The sequence below is a fragment of the Moschus berezovskii genome, chromosome 24 (genome assembly GCF_049115385.1).
Source record: "Moschus berezovskii isolate FMDL1 chromosome 24, NW_MosBer_1.0, whole genome shotgun sequence".
Taxonomy (NCBI): Eukaryota; Metazoa; Chordata; class Mammalia; order Artiodactyla; family Moschidae; genus Moschus; species Moschus berezovskii.
The window spans coordinates 50,672,830-50,692,838 of NC_142483.1; the positions used below are offsets into that span (position 1 = coordinate 50,672,830).

General features: G+C 36.6%; 1 protein-coding gene across 4 annotated transcripts in view; it reads right to left on the reverse strand.

Annotated features, from left to right (window-relative positions):
- GOLGA4 (golgin A4) overlaps positions 1-20,009 on the reverse strand; it is a 107,252-nt gene that overhangs the window by 41,011 nt on the left and 46,232 nt on the right. For 3 of the 4 annotated variants that reach the window (XM_055414660.2, XM_055414658.2, XM_055414656.2), the window contains 6 exons: positions 17,664-17,762; positions 17,185-17,314; positions 15,520-15,707; positions 15,150-15,233; positions 12,822-12,969; positions 2,381-2,559 (listed from right to left, as the gene is read on the reverse strand). In XM_055414660.2, coding sequence (XP_055270635.2) covers positions 2,381-2,559; positions 12,822-12,969; positions 15,150-15,233; positions 15,520-15,707; positions 17,185-17,314; positions 17,664-17,762 — 828 coding nt within the window. The remainder of the gene's footprint in view (positions 1-2,380; positions 2,560-12,821; positions 12,970-15,149; positions 15,234-15,519; positions 15,708-17,184; positions 17,315-17,663; positions 17,763-20,009) is intronic. The other variant, XM_055414659.2, reaches the window with a different exon arrangement.

Consider the following 20,009-nt stretch of genomic DNA (forward strand, 5'->3'; position numbering starts at 1 on the left):
AAAATCAGAACATATTTCCTACATAAATCAAAAGTCACCAAATTCTTGAGAGTTTAAAGAAAAACCAGTAAAGTGTTGCTCCTCATTTAGGACATGAAGAGCTGCAGCTTCAATAGTCAATCCTATGGGGCTGAAGCTCCAATTCCACATCTTACAAAGATGTTCCCACCAAACAGGATGAGGAAGCGTAGCAAGGGGAATAAGGATGCGTTCAGAGAGGGCACTCCATCGTGGGCAAGGTGCCCTGGCTGCACCCATCTAATTATGCCTACCTTTCAAGGCATGTACTACTACTTACTACAAAGTTTAAGTATTGGTCTTATTCTTTCTTGAATGCTGCTGATGCTGCTAAGTTGCTTCAGTCGTGTCCGACTCTGTGTGACCCCAAAGACGGCAGCCAACCAGGCTCCGCCGTCCTTGGGATTCTCCAGGCAAGAACACCGGAGTGGGTTGCCATTTCCTTCTCCAATGTGTGAAAGTGAAAAGCGAAAGTGAAGTCGCTCAGTCGTGTCCAACTAGTAGCGACCCCACGGACTGCAGCCCACCAGGCTCCCCCGTCCATGTGATTTTCTAGGCAAGAGTACTAGAGTGGCTTGCCTTGAATGCTGCTGCTGCTGCTAAGTCACTTCAGTCGTGTCCAACTCTGTGTGACCCCATAGACGGAAGCCCACCAGGCTCCCCCGTCCCTGGGATTCTCCAGGCAAGAACACCGGAGTGGGTTGCCATTTCCTTCTCCAATGTGTGAAAGTGAAAAGCGAAAGTGAAGTCGCTCAGTCGTGTCCGACTAGTAGCAACCCCATGGACTGCAGCCCACCACGCTCCCCCGTCCATGTGATTTTCTAGGCAAGAGTACTAGAGTGGCTTGCCTTGAATAGGAAGACTCAAATCTTACAAAAATGTCAAACCACCCTAAATAAATTCAAAAATTTAATAAAATCAAATAAAACTACCAAGCAAATGAGGGAAGGCCCGCTGGACAAAATAAACATGGAATCATAGCCAATCTCTTCTGAACATAAGAGTAATGAGGAGGGGCTATCAAGCAGTAGAACAATATAAAACTAGAACATATTGTAAATCTGGTATTAGTGTAATACCAGCATATGGTCAGACAAAGCAGTGGAACAGAACAGAGAATCCAGACGACCCATACCCAGCACTGCAATAATTTAGTATGTAATAAAGGTAGTATGGCATGTCAGAGGGAAAACAAAGGTTACGAAGGAAATGATTTGAAGACTACTAGGTAGTCATCTGGAAAAAATTTAGGTTGGGTCCCTACCTCACTCCTCACACTAAATAAATTTCAGGTGGATCAAAAATTTAACCATAAAAAATGAAAGCATAAAAGTGTCACATGAGAAAAACAATTTTTTTTTAACTCAGTTGAGAATGTCTTAAAGCAGAACAAAAATTTGCTAACATTTAAGGAAAAGAAAACTTTTCTGCATATCTTCCCTCCCCCAAAAAAACAACAAAAAAAGATAAAGACAACAAATTGAAAATTAGTTGGATAAAAACACCTATCTCCAAGGGCTAATTCTTACTATAAATAAAAAGTTTCAGTAAGAAATCAGTAAGAAAAAGTCCAATAGTCCAAGAGGAAAAGGAATCAGGATTTGATCAGGCAACTCAAAATAGAAAACTATAAATTCCATGTAAACATACCAAAACATGTCATATTGGTAAGAGACGATGTCATTTTTAACTTAGCTCATAAAGATTTTTAAAAAGTCAGGTAACAACATCTTTGTCAGGGCGGGAACATATTCTAATACTTGAGTATAAACAGTCCTCCACCAAGCTTGTAGCAACTAGGCAATAATTAAAAATACACGTTAACTTTTGCCTGAGCAATATTCCACTTCTAGGAATCTAAAGAAACAGGTGTTAGAGAATATGATAAGGATATTCACAATTTCCAACAATAAAAACTGAAAGCCTAAATATCTGTCCATCAGCAGAAGACTGATAAAATTATGAGCTATTCATAAAATGAAATCCTGAGCCATCTTTAAAACAAAAGGGGTATCATTATTAACTCAATAATAAAGAACAATAACTAAGACAGATTATCAATTTGGAAAAGCACAATACAGAACATTAAAAACAACATGCCATCTTTTTAAAAAAAAATTAAAGAGAGGGTTAGAAAACAAAAAAGAGAAATTATATGCAGAGATTATCTCTGGGAAGTATACTCAAAAAGATACACATTCATTTCTTTATCAGAATGCTTTTTTCCTATATTCTGAATATCTTGAAATGGACACGGTCTAAAATATAAATTTACTCTTCTTTACTGTAGAGAGTGTAGGAAGAGTATAAGACTTAAGTTTCAAAACTGCTGTAACCCACTGCAATCTAGAATTATTCTTACTTTCGTGACATCAACAACCTCCTGCTTCAAGTGACTTAATTCCTGTTGAAGTCTGATACGCTCCTCCTCACTTGCTTTTTCAATGGCTTTTATTTGCTCGTCCATTTCTGCTTTCATTTTTCTCCGTGCTTCTTCTGTTTTTTGGGCTGTACTCAGGGCTTTCTCAAGTTCCTCAAAAGCTATAATGAAAACAGGAGAAAACAAGTATCTCAAGAAATACTATCATTGAGCTAAAGTGTTTTATATTCAGTTGATGGGAACTAAGAGCAGCAGCAGTAGGACATGTTAAAAAACTCATCATTGTTTAAAGCCAAGAGGTATTTGAGTGGTAGTTCAACAAAGCCACAAGAAATGTCCAGTCACTGAAAGCAATTTGTCATTGAGTTCTGGATTCAGATATTAGGATGGCTTATACTGTATGACCTTAGGTTCAAAGTTGGAAAAAATATGAAATGACTAAAGATTTGTCTGACTCTCCCCACAAGTGTCATTATGGATAGCAAATTCATAGAAATGAATACTTGTACCCACTTCTGTAGCATATAATTGTAATTGCTTCTTTGTCTGCTATGCAAGTTCTTGTCTATTATCAATAACTAGGTAACACTATTGTATACTCACTGGGATATTCTTAAGAATGAAAAAATTATTCTTTGACTAATCGTATTTTCAAAAAAAACAAAAACAAAAACCTTTTAACCATATAATAAAAGCAGGGTTTTTTTCCTAAACATTTACTGACTGAATCATATATTTAAGCAATGTATTTTGATATGAAACCTACTATTTATATAAGTTTCAAATTAATGTAGCTAACTAGGAGAATCCCAGGGACGAGGGAGCCTGGTGGGCTGCTGTCGGTGGGGTCGCACAGAGTCGGACACAACTGAAGTGACTTAGCAGCAGCAGCAGTAAGAAATCTTTTCCTGATTCAAAAGTGTACAAAAAGGCACTACTAGCAGGAAGCTTTGGGGTGAATTAAGTAAGAATACAGGCTCTGCAAAAACAGTCACCTAGGCTACAATAGTTAAGATCTTTAAGGACAGCTCACCCAGCATCAAACAGAATCTGATAGCATGGGTACAAGAGCTGAGTAACTAGACACCAAAAATACATGAGTATGTGTGTTTACGTATATCTACGTATACATGCGTGTGTGTGTGTGCATGTGTGCACTGTATGTGTGTAAACACACACTTTCTCTCTCTCCCCCTCTTTGTCTCTCTACTGACAGAATAATATCCTGTGAAAATCCTAGTGCTATTATCATCCTCAACTATCTTCTTTAGTCCTCAAAGAATAGAAGACTTCCCTTCACCAAAGAGAAGAACTATAAATAAAATATCAATTTTCAAGATGGGTTTTAATCCTTTTAAGAAATAAATACTCAGGGTGACAATTCATTGACACGTGCAGTATTTTCACTTCCAGTGGTGTAAGAAATGGGGAACTTCAACCGATGATATCCCATGAAAATGCCCCTTCGTTAACTACAATTTCACTTAACAGATAGTGGTTTTCTCAAAGAAACTGCATACCTAAAGACACAAACTTGTATTCTAAAGCATTTTCTTAATGGTGAAGTATAGTAGGTATAGAAAAAGGCAACAAAAAGGTGGAATTCTGCTAACAATTGGGAAACACAACTTTCTTTGCTTACTACCTTAAAAAACAAAAAAACTTCTCTGGCAATCATGCATTTGATACTTAAAAAAAAAAAAAAAACCTATCCAATTTATTCATTTTATATGCCCAAAGTATAAAACCATAGCTCAAATAAGGTCTAAATTTTAAAGGCATATTAATTAGGTTTAATTATTTTTAAAGATGCCTACTCCAACTTCAGTGATATTTGCCTGCAAACACCAAGATGATAATCTTTAGACATAAATATGCTGGTAAATAAAATATTTAAAGGAAGATGCTATCTCTGTTTTAGATATTCTTTTACTATAAATTCTGGTGTCCAGCATAAATAAACATCTCTTGCTCATAATAAGAAATTGGTTTCCTTGTTTCTCAAAAAGCAGTCAAGTAAAGTGATCAATTACAGGAAAGAAATCTTGTAACAGGGTGCGTACTGCTTAAGTTTGAGCTGAAGGCTTACATCTGGGAAAGAAAAACATGGAAAAAGGAATGATGGTATTTTTTAATGTTTGGATGTCATCACCATTTTTTTCATTACAGCTAATATTCAGCATATAAGATTGTATCTTAGCATTTCTAAGCACTTCACAGAAATATCTTAAATCAGGTTCTAGAGAACCTGAAGATAGTTATGATATTCTTCCAGCAAGACTGAGTTTTAAGTGAAAAGCTTCTGTCAATTAAGCAAAATAAAACTGTACATAGTCAATACCAAGTGAAACTTCCTTTTTTTTAAATTCCAGAATCCAATACAGTATAAAAATAGATACAGGGCTCTCAATTTCTTAATCAACAACAACAAAAATCAATGCCACAAAGTTCCTTTTGGATATAATTTTCCAAAAGTTAATCTTCCTAACCATACTCAGTAAATTTTAGTACATTCTATATGGTATTGTAATTTTAGTGTTTAATACTCCAAAACAGTTAAGTCACTTGATTATCCATCATATAATGATTAATGTAGGACAGATCTGGTTCCAAAGTTCTCATCTAAATTTAATCCTTTCTTCCTACGCTCTGCCACCTTGTCTAAGAACCATGTAATTTTATACCTAAAAGGACACCTTTGAGACTTTTAATTCAACATCTTCATTGAAATGTAAGAACTGAGTCCTCCAACTTTTCCCTTGGATGATAAATCAACTTAACTATACAGGATTTAAGGAACAATCCTTACCTTGCATTATTTTTTAAAACTAAGAATGCTGGCATTGATCAGGCTCAGCTGAGCAGTAACATACCTTACTGAATCAGAATTTTTGAACCAATCAGTTACTGATGGCTTCAAACTCTCAACAAAATTCACCACATTATACCTCTGATAGACACACAAAAACTCATTGCTTTCCATCTCCATCATGCTTTACGAAAATGTTAAGTCCCCCCAAAACAAAATTTTAAAGAGGCAGTAAAACACGTTTCTATATCCATGTACAGAAAACTTATTTCAAACACATTCTACACTGTACCACAAATGAAGCCACTTCCTTAAAGGAAGTGCGCCTCCAAAAACGAATCCCATTTCAATGCTGAAAGAGGATATGCTGAGAGCCCACTTACTAACCAGAAACATCTCACCTTCTGATCCTGCGACCACCAGATACAGTAAGTGGAGTCCATGGCCTGTAATAATCTAAACATGAATTCCGCCCCCACTCCGCTTTGTAAAAAGAATCTACACTAGGATTTTAACGTTGAGTACTCAAGAGGTATGTTCTGAAGGCCTACATAATTTACCTTCCAATTCCCAACAACATGAGTGAGTGGGGAGAAAGAAAGCGTGCATCAGCCCCAGCTGACGAGCCTTCTGCCAACATGCAGGAGTGCGCGGGGAAACCGTGGCCATGGCACACATCAACGGGAAGGCTAAGCACCAACTGCCGCCAAATGTTGCAAGAACACATGGTGTTCTTCCAAAGCAAAATTCAATGTATCTCAGGCAATTTTCATTTTCAAACAAAAACCTGTGAAAACATTTCTAGGAAAAATGTAATATACCTTAAGAATAGTCCTCTATCAGTTACAAACACAGGGCAGACCTTTTACTGCCAGCTCCTCACTTTCCCCTTAAACAAGGTTCTCATACATCCATGGGAGGTATAAAAATGGACAAATGCTCACTATAAGAGTTACATGAGCTCAGTAATCCAACCATTCATTCATCATATATTTATTAGATGTTTGCCATCTGTCAAGCATATGCTAGGCACTGGGTGATATCAAGAAAGTATTTCACAGAGACAGTTGAAGTTATAAGGTGGGGGGGAGGGTGCAAAGTATAAAAGAACTAAGCCTCAGGCTAAGCTAGGACCATTGTGGCATTTGCTTTTGTCACTTCAGGATCCTACCCCGCACCATCCTCAAAATCCTAACCAGTCTTATTAATAACAGCAAATGCCAGAATTCTGAGATTCGAGGCAGCATTACTATTTTGCAGCACGGTCCTGGAAGACACTTCACGACAAAAATAACAAACCCACTCTACTCCCCCTGCAGGGAATAAGGAAAGAGACAGAAAAGTGGAAAGGCTGGCAACCTCTAGATTAACTAAGAAGCTGAATAGTAACATCAAGAATGAGTAAGTAAGCCAGTGCCTATTTCTTTATCCCAGCAAAAAGCTGCTAGAAATGTATGAGGTATTAAAAAAAGAAAAAACAGCTAGTACTACGAAACGAATAAAATGCAAACTAACAGAAAAAAACAACAAAAAGTTTTTATTTATCAGAATTCCCACCCAATCATCAAGCCTCTTTTGTGAATAAAAGCAAAAGTCTAGAGCAGCAGTTTTCAAAGTCTGATCTCAAAATCCTAGAGTCCTGAGACCCTCTGAGGAGCTATGAGGTCCTCCTTTTTCCAAACACTTATCTTCACGAAGGGCAGATGTTCTTGATATATTTCAACCAAATAAACATATCACAACAGACTGAATGTAGAAACAGGCATGAAAGTCCAGTTATCTTCTATTAAGTTAAACAATAAGATAAGCAAAGCTGTAAAATAAGGTTTTTCTTCACACTAAACTGTGTTTTGGGAAACACAGGTAGTTTTCATTAAAGCATTTATACTTACATGTAATAGGTTTTTAACTTATTTTTAAATGAACTATTTTTTTAATTTCTTAGCTTTAATTTCTAATATAATAAATACCAATCCATATTACCCACATAATAAAAACTCTTTGGAATCCTCAACAATCGTTAAGAGTACAAGGAGATAGTTGCGTCTAAAAAGTTTGGAAACCACTGGTCTAGAGTCTACATAAATGAAAATAAAATGATACTACCACCCAGTGGCATAAACCAGCTAGTGCAATACTTGTAAGCTGGAGCCTTCAGAAATCTAATACATAATCACATTTTGCAACGGAAATCTACTTTTCAAGCCACTTCCCAAAATACATAACAAAATTCACTCTAACAGATTAACTATGCTTTGACCTTTAAAGTTTTTACACATCTATCCAAATTTTCACATACTCCTACATTAATCATGCAAATTGATCTATCAAATATTTTGAAAACTTCAGGATGATCTTGAAAAATATTAGGCTAAAGCTAAGTAAATTTAATTAAATTGAAAATATGATTCTGTAATAAATGTGTTCCTCTAGTTGCTGATGCTTTCCAGTAACAGTGACAATTGCCAGGAACAGAAATAAGTGCAGGGTGACAATGACTTTCCAAAGATATGGACACACAGCTACTACTGCAGAAATGTATCAAGCACCTACAAATATATGATTATTAAATAAACAACCTATATTAAAATCCAATTCCATTTAAAATAATAAAGTTTTCCATCAGGTGTTCATTCAGTGCCAAAAGGTGTACTTACTATTGGCCTAAAATGGCACTCTTAAATTCTACTTTAATTCCTAATTTTTTGCCTGAGAAACATGGAATTTTCTTTGTAAAGCTTATACTAAGTACCCATGATAAGGAAAAAAACAGCCCTTACCCCAGTCCTGTTCATACAAGGCTTGGGAAAGGCACCATGATTCACTTATTGGCATGTGTGGATGCACAAAAATAAGATGTTTTGTGAGACTTAAGACTCCAAGAAAACTCTGTGACAAATTATCAGCAACTAACAAAACACTTAAATACACATGTGATTTTTGTTTGTTATATAAACATGCATAAATCTTACACATTGTTTAAAAAGAAACTATTTTAAAGGGTTCTTCAAAAAAATATGTTCCACTGAATGCCTTTGGTATTATCAGGCCTATACTACACAAATTGAAAAAAAAATAAATTTATTTCCTGAACAAACACAACATGACAATAAAAAAGCAAACAATGTTATGAGTTAATCTACATTTTAAAGTGCAACCAATCATACAAAACACAGAACTTCAGCAAAAACAGGGTACATGAAAAGGAAACAGGGTTTATGAACGTTAATTCACTCTGGAAACTTCCCTAATCCAAGCAGAATATTTTACTCATTTTGCAGAATTGTAGGCAAAAACAATGGGGGAAAGGTATTAATACTATGATGTGGGTTTTCTTTTATAATGACTATATTTAAATAACTTAAAAATAACAAAAAAGAGTAGAAATTTATGGGTCAGACTTTATCCTGAGAAAAAATTCAAATATGGAATAAGCTATATTATAAAGTTGTTATAGTATTATTCATAATAATGAAAATAGAAAATAATCTAAGTGCTGATCAACAGGGAGATGGTTAACGATGTACATGCATTCTGACAAAGCCATTAAAATGTTAGTACATTAGCAACATGGAAAAGTTCTCCTAATATAATGCTAAATAAAGAAAAAGGAGCATACAAAATTATATGGACAACCATGATTACAATTATATAACATAAGGATTATGAAAAGACTAAATGGAAGTGCACTGAAACAGCAGCGATGTTTCATTTTCTCTACTTCCCAATTTGTTTTTTGTAATATACTACATTAAAGATTAGCCAGCTACTCTACCTATTTCAGTTAAAAACATACACACACGTACAAAATAGCCAAGACTCAGTGTGAACTGAACATTCTGTACAGGCACTGAGCTGAAGAGATAATATTCTAGACAATTAGTAATAATACCCAGCACTTAAAAAACATCATTACATATTGAAGCTGAATCACCAGACTTCTCCAAATTTAAAATCTGGTTACTTGAGGATATGACAATCTATTTTAAAATAACACCTAGAAAGGAATACTATCAACAGTGTTGTAAAATGAAATAAGTAATTTTAACAACACAAAAGTGCTACAGTACTGCACTTCAGAAAACACGCCTAGCAGTTCCACTGTAGAGCTGAACTGAGTAAGTACTACAGGCTGATACAACATCATGCAGGTGTGTAGCCATGTACCCACAGTCTAAGTATTTTATGATAGTATTATTCTTTTTAAAATCAGAGACACTCAGATTTCCTTTGTCCTCTAACATATGAGAAGCATCACAGTTTGTCTAGAAAACCTGTGAGAAGCAGTGCAATAGACTGTTTTCCAAGAAAAGTAGTGAGGAATGTATTTGAGCTGATTTGACCTCCAGAATAATTGTGTCCCCAAAATTAGTTATTTGTCTGCAAATACCCACATGTCAAGAACTGCTAAATATATGAATTAATTTTTACAATAAAAAATGCATTGGAAGAGTTCAGATTCTTTGATAATTATTTTATGTACACATTTACTTCTAAAAATCGTAACTACATGGTCAGCTTTTATGTGTTTAGCCTTTGAATTTTAAATCTAAGAGAAAGACAATCATTTAACAGAGAAACTAAATTCTCCAAGCACCAGATGATATTCATATGCTACTATAGAAACTCTACTTCCTTTACAAATACATTTTCTCACTTTCAGTACTAAATTTGGACTTTTCTGTAAATTGGAATAATCACTTATAGGTGAACTAAGAACCATATTATATTTGAACAATTCTGTTCAGACTCAACTAAAACTATTATATAAAATTCAGTTGATGCACAAAACTAACTTTCACTATAGATTTTAAAGGACAACATCTTCAACATGGAATCAGTACGCTACAATTTTCTATCATAAACCCAACAATTATCACTACAAATATAATTTCAAAAATATCTATAAAAGCACTCATTGTTATCCAAAGATTTCCAAAGTAAATATTTCTATTAAATAACTATAAATCTTAATTCTCTAAGTATGTATTAATCTTACTTTGACAGTACTAAAAACAGATAAGTTTTTTAACTTATAGGCTATGAAATATTTATAAACAGTTTTATGAAAATCATATTTAAAGACAAAATACATAAATGGTATAAGCTACCATTATAAGAACAAGGAATATAGCCAATATTTTGTAGTAACTATAAATGGAATACAACCTTTAAATATTGTGAGTCACTATGTTATATACCCAAAATGTATGTATCAACTATACCTCAACTAAAAAATAAACAAAGACAAAATATATCTGAGCTTCAGAGAAGTAAGAGGAGGGCTATATTACAAAAGAGTTGACTGCAACAGCAGCCTGGGAAATTTTTATCCTGCATATGAACTAACTGTATGTTTCACCTGCCTTTTCATCATTCACCCCATTTTACTTGTTATTCATGGGCTTCTATCCCTTCACAAGATACACCTCAATTTAAAAAGGAAATGTAACCCTTCACCAGCATTATGTTCTCTCAGCTGGCTACAAGAGTCAGCAAAAGCAATCCTAAAAATGAAAAGGCTTGACATGAGAAGCTGAGTCTTCGCAGTAGGTTCTTCTGTTCACAGAAACCAGTGTTTAACAGCATCTCACGAGTCTCCAACTGCTTCAAGGAAGTTGTCAGAGACTATAACGTGAGAGATTTTTCTACTAATGCTCTCTAAAGGGAAATCTTCTTAGGTTTAGAACAACTGCAAGGAGATATTTAGAAGCACACCCAGTGTGAACCAATTACCCCTCTCATTCAGACCCATTCCTCTCCTTAAACCCTACAATCTGGTTTCTAAAAGCATTTCTGAAACTGCATTCTAGGAATTGAATCCTCATGCAAATTAAAAGAAATTTTAAAAAATCTTCATCCCACCTTCTGCATTTTTGGAAATGCCTCCTGTATCCCCAGAAGCCTAAGTGGCCACTATCCCTATGACATCCCTAGTTAACTTTTTTCTTCTCATTTACTTCTCTTCACCAAATGCAAGATCTCTATGTTAAGAGTACAGACGCCGGACGCAAATTGCCCTGATTCAAATCCCAACGATCCATTTAGTTTCTGTGGGTGAATCTAAGCAAGTTACTTAACTTCTATGTTCTTAAGTTTTCTTGTCTCATTCCTGATTTGTAAAATGAGAATAACAGTAATACACATCACAGAAATTTTAAGGATTAAACACAAATACATACATGAGTGAAGACAAGCAAAGTGTTCATGACAGGGCCTCGCGTAGAGTGACTGCCGGCGTCAGCCGCAGGATCCACCACCGCTGCTACTCAGTAAAGCAATCTTTCAGAGAAATCAGCCTCTTCTTTAATCTGAACCACAGACTTCAACCTCAGGCTGACGACTCCAGAAAGAAGCTCCAATTTTTATAAGTTTCCACAGGTCAGGTCCATTTGGAAAGCTCATAATTGGCTCAAATTCAGAGAATCCAGGCAAACCCGTGATCTCACTCCATTCCTCAGTGTCCCCATGTAGACTTCCTTTATTCTGGCGTCGTGTGGTTCCGTCTCCAAGCCTTAAATCTCTGATATCTCCTTAGACTTCTACTTCTCTTCTGCCCCTTCAAGCTGGCTGGATACCAAATTCTGCAGAATCAACCCCTCCTTTCCTTCCCAGTTCCACCATCTAAGACAAGGTGGCCAAAGCTCTCAGGTCCCAAAACCTGGGTTTCTACCTTTGCTCTTAAGTTCGACTTTGCGCTTCGTTTCCTTTCTACATACAACTCTGGCTTCCATCGCATTTATACTTTCCTATTACTGGTTTCCTAACATGGAAAACACACCAAAGTCTAAGCTCAGCCACTCAGTATCTTTACAGACTTTAACAGTCAGTTTCTTCACAATCCAACTTCTCCACATTTCCACTTCAGCAAGAATGATTTCCAACTGACACACACACCACCTATGGTCACTGTGCCTGTTTATAATCTAGAATCTGAAACGTGTGTTGCCTCCGCCTGTCTGTGTAGGCGCATTCTATTCACTATCTGAGGTCCAACTCAAAACTCCATCCTCACTAACATGAAGGTCCCATTACTCTACTCTTACCTCTTTCAAGCATCTCTCCTTTCCTGTCTTGCATTACTCAGTATAATACCCTGCTGAACACTGTGCTGGTCTCAACACTTCACAGCCTAGCATTTGTTGGGTCAGAACATAATGCTGCTATGTATAATGCTGAATTATTCCATCATTCTATTTAAAAAAGCAAACTGTATCTTATATTTTTGTTCATCCCCAAGCACCCATAAGGTAGCAGTTATTTAGCATGTACCACACTGTGCCTACCTGGGCTGTTCCAAAATGCACACCTACATTTTGATAGTCCAAGGCAGTGGTCACCAAACATTTTCCACAAAGAGCCAGATAATAAATACTGTAGGCTTTGCAGGGTTCTATATAATAGGCAGGCCAAGCATGAGCTGCATTACCAGCACAGGCCATAGTTTACCAAGCCCTGCCTCTTCTAAGGAACAGTCTACTGTGTCTTTATAAAGAGGCTCTACAGTTGAACATTTTTATCCATATTTAACTAATTTTTCTAAATGCTGGTTAGTCAAGCACTTCACATGACTTCTGAGTTCCAACATAAAACAAGTAATCCCTGATTTCTTACCAGCTCTTTCAGACTTTTCTTTCTGTTCCCGTAACTCCTCTCCCTGGGTAGTCATCTGTTTGATGCGACTGCGAAGTTGGGCAATTTCTTCTTCTTTCATTTCCAGGGTTTCATGCATCTGACGTTTTGTCTCTGCTATTACCATTCCCTAAATAGAAGTGCAGACTCTAAAGCATTTGCATAACAAAACTGCTAAGAGCACACAACAAACGTACTTTAAAGGGCAGAAAACATAATGCTTCTTACTAAGTAAAGCATAAGAATTAGTTCAGGGTTTCACAAACTGAAGTCTGTGTCCTGCGCATAGACTACACTATGTACTACAACAACTTCAGTTACCTGGCATGTCAGGGTATTTTTAATATAAAAATTGTTTTAATAATAGTTTTAATCTTTAAACTGTTTAAAACACATTTTAGTTAAAAGATTTATAGTCTTTTCATAAATGCTTACTATAATTTTCCCTGTCTTAGTAAACAGTTTACAATAAATCAACAAAATACAACCTTTTGTACTTGGCTCACAACCAACCATGATTACTGAACTGCGCTCTAATATAGGGGAAGACCCAAAGGCTGCCGAGAGAGTATTAAGGTCACCGCTGCCATACTGGATGGACCGAGATTGTGGTACAGATCTACTTGGTTTTTCTCTTTCCTCTTGTGACAATCTGTGGTCCCAACACCACTCCTTATTACTGTCAGTGGGGCAATCCCATTCCTCCAATTTGCTAACTGCTATGTTTTCCCACTTTCTGGATAATCTACACAAGAAATGAAGGTCGCTGGGGGGAAATAAAATCAAACAGTAGATGTTAAATCAGTCATTTGCAACTAACAAAAAAAAAAAGTGTGGTTCAAATTGTCTCTTGAAAACTAAGACTCTGTGACAGCTAGTTTATGATATTAACAAGAGCATTACCTTACTTTTAGGGTTTGTCAACTCTTGCTTTAGGGTCTGACTCTTCCAGACGGCTAATATTAATGAACAGATTAAAAACCAGGTACGAGGGCCATTATTACACAAATTTCAAAACAAAATTGTGAGCCTTCAGTTTCCTCAAAAACGAACTCACAGTGGAAAAAAAGAGAGAGAGAGAGGAGTGGAACCTATAGATTAAAAAAGCCTTAAGAGTCACAACAACAAACTGGAATAAAAGCACCTCATTTGGAGTCTGCGTCACAAACAAGAGCAAACGTGTATGAGACAAAAAGGAAAATCTGAAACTGCTGAGATAGTTGACTGTTATCAAGGAAGTGCTATTAAATTTTTAGACGTGATCATGATAATGTCGTTATATTTTTATAAAAATAAAAATAGTCCTTTATTTTAAAAGACACATTAAATTACTTATAGAAGAAATGATAAGATTTCTTAAATTTGCTCTAAAACAATCCTGGGATGAGGATACTGGCAGCTGGGAATATACAGATGAAACAAAATTAGCCATGAGATGTTAAGTGTTGAAGTTGGGTGATGAATTCACAGGAATTCCTTTTATTAATCTTTGTATTTTCTATAATAAATTTTCTCATAAAATTTTTTAAACAAGGTCTTTATGAAGTCAATGGAATATAATCTAGTAAAGTGGACAGAATGAAAAGACTGACAATACATTTCAACAGCAGAACAGCTCTGACACTTTCTTAATAATATGGTCACTTAAAATCTGTAGTTTTAAATTCCAAACTAAAGAACATGGTGGATGGTGTAGAACTAATTGGAAGCTACTTTGAAAAAAAAAAAAAAGGACCCATGAACTTGGCACTGAAAAACTTTAGTCAAAACTGTTTGTTCATGAATTTTTTTAGTTGTCTTTGCTGTCATAGCTGAAGTGACTGTCCCAACTCTAAACTGCCAATCTCACCTATACACTCTAAAGTTTATTTGCAGAAATTTTTATTTATGTTAATGTATATATTACCACTGCTTTACTTTTTGGGCAATTTATCTGAGAGATTAATCTGTTTCCATTATATTTGAAAGACAATACTTATATCATTCACATTAGTAATCCCTTAACTGTAAATAATTTAACTTTTCTCTAAAAAGTAGTTATGTACTATAAACAATTTTCTTTTGTAACAGCATTCTAACCTAGAAATCAAAATGCTGACTGGATCAAGAAATCACAGATTCAGCTTCACATGATACAAAACTAACACTAAGTTATATAAATCTAGAAATGAAAAAAGAGAGGTTTTTTCCTGGAAGCAGCCATAATAATTTTGGAAAGCAGAACTCTGAATGCTTCCAATTGCTTCCAAAAATGAACTGGGGCGGGGGGGCCCTCGACAAATTTTAGTATCATAAGTTTTGTTGTTTTACCTTATCTTGTTCAAGCTGTTCAATTAAGTTCTTTGCATCACGCAACTGAGTGATAAGTTTAGTCTTCTCAGCCATATGAAGCTCCTAAAAAAATTTTAAAAATTCATTTCCATCTCTAATAAAGTTTCTTCTTATATGCGAACTCTAAACATTTTATCTAATTTGAATACTCCTACAAGTCTAGTAGGAGAAGAGAACACAGGATGTGTCAAAAGGACGGTCAACGGTAGACTCCCAGGGCACTTGGGGGCCCTCTCCACGCTGTCTAGGGAGGAAGGGGCAGGCCTTCCAGAGGAGGTGCAGGCCGCGCTGGGGCCTGTGGATCTACCATCACTGGGCTACGGTAAACCACACTCACTCGCTCTTTTACCTTCATCTTCTCTAGTTCCTGAAGTCTTTCATCCAGTTGTTCCTGCAGGGCTTCCTTTTCACTAGTTAACAGCGCACACTGTTCCTTATGTGACCGAATGGTCTCCTTGCAGCGCTGCAGCAGGTTCTCCTGTCGCTTAACTCTCTGCTGAAGTACCTCCACTGTTTTAGCAGAAGCTCCATCTCCCACTGTCAACAGAAAAGCAGCATAAACAGGGGCTGTCAGGAAAGAACCTGAAGACTCCCCTGTATTCTGCCAGTGCACAGGAATGTATGCTCATCCCAACGCTTTGCTATACTCTGAGCCAGAGAAGAGAGGGGCGCCCTCCCCAACTTCTGCTTTGCTGCTGTTTCTGTGATCTGCAGTTGAAGGAGCTGAGTAGTACATTCACCGCTCCTGTGGTTCCACCCCAGCCCAAATGACACTCAAGAGTTAACTAATGTTAACAGCACTCAAGAGTTAACTAATGTTAACTGAATCCACCCTCATTAAAAGACAGCTGCATGGCCATCTTTCACTCTTTGCCAGTGCCCTCTGTGTCTCGGTGCCTATACCAAAATGATCTGTAAAGTATTCCTCCCAAAGCATTCTCATCTCGTCCAGAGAGGAGTCCTGGCAAGTAAGCTTTCTCCACCTCCTTATACTTATTGAACAGGCCAGGGAGTATTTCAGGAGCCCTTACAGGCTGGTTGCTCAGATAGATGGCTATTCAGCTCTTTGCTCTGGCGCTGGCTGGACCAAAAGTTTATCATCCTCTCTTTGCAAGGAAGCTAGTAAATAAAAACTGGGAATTTTACTGAATAGATACCTCAAAGTCTCTAAGACTAGGGTGGACTGTAATTTGATTTTAAAACAGAATTTAACTATTCTTTCTTTTCAGTTAGAAAGCAAATAATAGGGCAAATACTGGGATCTTTTTAAGTAGAAATATGTAAGCAGTATTACTTAAAAACAAAAAGACAAATAATGACAAAGAGCATATTCCTTAATCTTGAGTACACCTGGCCTTTCATATGAAGTCTAGCTACCACTCTCAATAAAAAGTATAATGTAATGAATTTCACTGACAATGCAAATGTATGCTACTCATAGACTTTCAAGTAATAAAACAATTACTTACTTTCTCCCGAATACCAATAAACAAAAAGCCCAAAAAACCATCAAAACTCTTGCATCTGTTAAAAACAGACAACAGGTCCAAGATGGAGGGTTATGTTAAGCCCCAAGCCACCAAACTGAGACTGAATTACAGTTTTGACCTCTCCCAGAAATGGAATCTTAAGCCAGTTCAGCAGGAGTCACCTGGTCAACACTAGAGAGGTCATGTGCCTGACAGACCGCTGCCTCCTCCAAAGGAAAGGGACCTTGTCACAACCGATCTACTCTTTGCCGCTCTAACTTCCTTGCTCCACTCTCTTCTGTCTGTAAAAGTCGTTCACTCCTTCATTTTGTACAGCTCCCAGGAGCTCTTTTGAATCTGCTAGAGGAGAGGTGGCCCAATTCATGAATCACTGAACTATGCCAATAAGATCTTCTAAATGGACTCAGTTAAATTTTGTTTTGTAACGTGCCTTTCTAGAAATATGAGGGTCAGGGACATTTTACTTCTGCCTCAGTCCATGTCGATTAGCTCCTGCCCCAGAATCCTGACAAGCTGAAGCTTACCTACTGGCTCTCCATCACTGTCTGTGTTCTCTTTAGTGGCGCCTTCAGCCTCTGGTTCCACCTGAGGGAGTGGTTTTGGTAGATCAGCATTCATTGGGCCATTTCGTAACCGTTGCTTCAACAAAGAAACCTGAAAACAAAAAGTTTTTCATTAGGAAAAAAAAAAAAATTATGGCAGTAGTACTTTCTTTAAAACAGAAAAGGGATAGAGTAAAAGGTATCATTTTTGCTATAATGGAGGGAAAAAAATAAAAGTAAAAAATTTACTCCCAATGCAACCAATTTTGGTATCTGCTATTTTCAGTGATATCTTAGCCAAAAGACACAATAAATCAAAATGATCCTTAAAACTGAGTTGAAAAGCAAAGAGTTTTAAAAATAGGCCTTTTAAAAAAAAAAATCCAGAACCTATCAGATAGCCCATCAAAATCCCTTTATTTCCTTTATCCAAAAATTCCACACCTTTTTTTTTTTTTTACCTGAGTCTGGAGAACACTGATATACTGATCTTTTTCCTCTAAAGATGCATCAAACTCCTCCTGAAGATGTTTTTTTGCTTGTTGGTCCATTTGAAGCTCCTAAAACATAAAGGATTCACAGGCAGTTTTCAGTATAAAACAAAATATATGAACCTGAAGTTTTTAAAACTTAAAAACTGATCAACCCAGACTGTATTACTCTTAAGGTATAAGCAACAATAATTAGAGAATAATTAGCATTTAAAACAGTAGTATTTACCTCAACAAATAATTCTGTTCTTTAAAGAGTATAAAGATCCAAGAAGAGAAAACATACTTTTAGACCTTAATCACTGCTGAATTAACAATTCTATAGAAAGGATTTTAAAAATGTTACTTAAGATAAAGGTAAAACTTTATCCTACTTTAAGACATCTTACTGCCTGTGCTATGTTATATTCACTTGATCTAAAACTGAACTGTTATACAGTAAGTAACTAGATAATCAATAGAACCTGCCTTTTTCCAATACATGGAAGTGATCAACTGCCAAAATCAGAAGCTTCCTCAAATGAAAAGCTTGACCTACTGGATCACCAAACAGTGACATTTCAAGTTCGTGACATTACTTAAAATGCTGCTTTCCTCAAGTCATTAATAAGCATTTCTAACTAAATCCAATGGCCTTTACCTCTCCACTCAGTCTCTAATAATTACTTCCTCAAGTAATTCCTGCTTGAGCTTTCTGCAGGTGCAGAGCTCCTCCCTATAGTCCTGTCTTTTAGAGTTTCCACCATCTTCTTCATTGGTTCTATCGGCAGCTATCCCTCTGGGCTCAGTTTCAAGTCCTCAGGGCTTCTCCCTGACACCTGCTCCACTGGAATGCTGGAGATTAACACCTGGAACACAGAAGATATTCTATCCAAACCCCTCTCTTTTTCTCATTCTCTAAGCTCAAAATAGTCAAAGTCATATTTTATTTATCTTTGCTGATCTCTGCATATAACCAAATTCTTTCATTACTTTCTCCACAATGTTTAGGTCCTTTTTCCCCATACATAACCATAACCCCAATCTCTGGCATGCTGTGATTCATGGGGTCGCAAAGAGTCGGACACGACTGAGCGACTGAACTGAACTGAATAATTTGAAGATTAATTTCCTTCAGTAGGCTTTCAGAGAGAATTCTTACCTCAAGTTTTCATCTGATTTAATCTATCCCTCACACAACTCTAGAAACTTTTCTTCAAACAGTATTTTCAAGGACCCATAAGCAACGCCCTCTACTTGAATTGTTTCAAATTTACTAATTCTCAAAATGCTGAGGTACTAACTGTCCTCTCTTCCCAACACCCACACAGCCTCAAGGTCTCCCAGCACAGGGACTGCTCCTCTCACTACTGACTTGACCTTCCCCCACAGCAGGAGTCTCCAAATGCTGGTCTTAAGATCAAGACATGTTTTTCTTAGATCTAAAGATCTTGCATTTAAACAACTATACCATATCCTGAGACTATGTCCTTCCTAATTGTTTATTATTAAAAAAATTTTTTTCTTTCATGAAATAATGACAATAAAAGAACCTAGTTCTTTATTCTCAATGTCCTCACTTGAAAAAAATAAAAGTAGCCCTATGACAAGTCTCTTGTCCTCCATTTCTAGAAGGAAATGAAAGGTAATTTCTCAGTCCATGAAATCCCAAAGTCGGGAAAGCCACTGTCCCTCATGAACCTGCACAGGACAATTATTTAGTATGGAACAGCTGTGCATCTCCTTAATAGCAATGCAGTCCTTTCCTTTCTTTAAAATTCATTTCTTTCAAATAATTTTCTACTTTCTACCATACTAGACTCTGTCACATAGCATCCCTACCAGCCCACAAAAACTTCTGTGATTTATATTAATATGACAGTTTTCAGGTTCTGAATGTTTTCATCTCAAGAAGTCCTTGCATACAATGGAAACAATTTTTAATCATGTCCCCTCCTCCTTCCTCTGGCTATCTTATTCTACCACTAAAAAGTCACAAATAATAGAGACCATAGTTATAAACGAACTGTCTATTTACATCCTGACTACAGCCTACAGAGTGGCTAGCCAGTTGTCTACCACCACTGTAACAGGGTCCCACGAGCTCCAGAACTGGACCCAGCACCAGGGGTTACTTTCCACTTTCAGAAAGTTCTTCTGATTAGATCCTTGGGGTCACTAAGAACAACCCTAATCCTTCTTCCATGTGACACTACTTCCAGACTCTGAAGCCTGATTTCTCTCCCAATAAATCTCCTCTCCACTATCCCCTAACTCAACAAATGATGCCACAATTCACTGTCACCCAAGCCAAAAGTGTTGGGGTCCTCTCTTTTC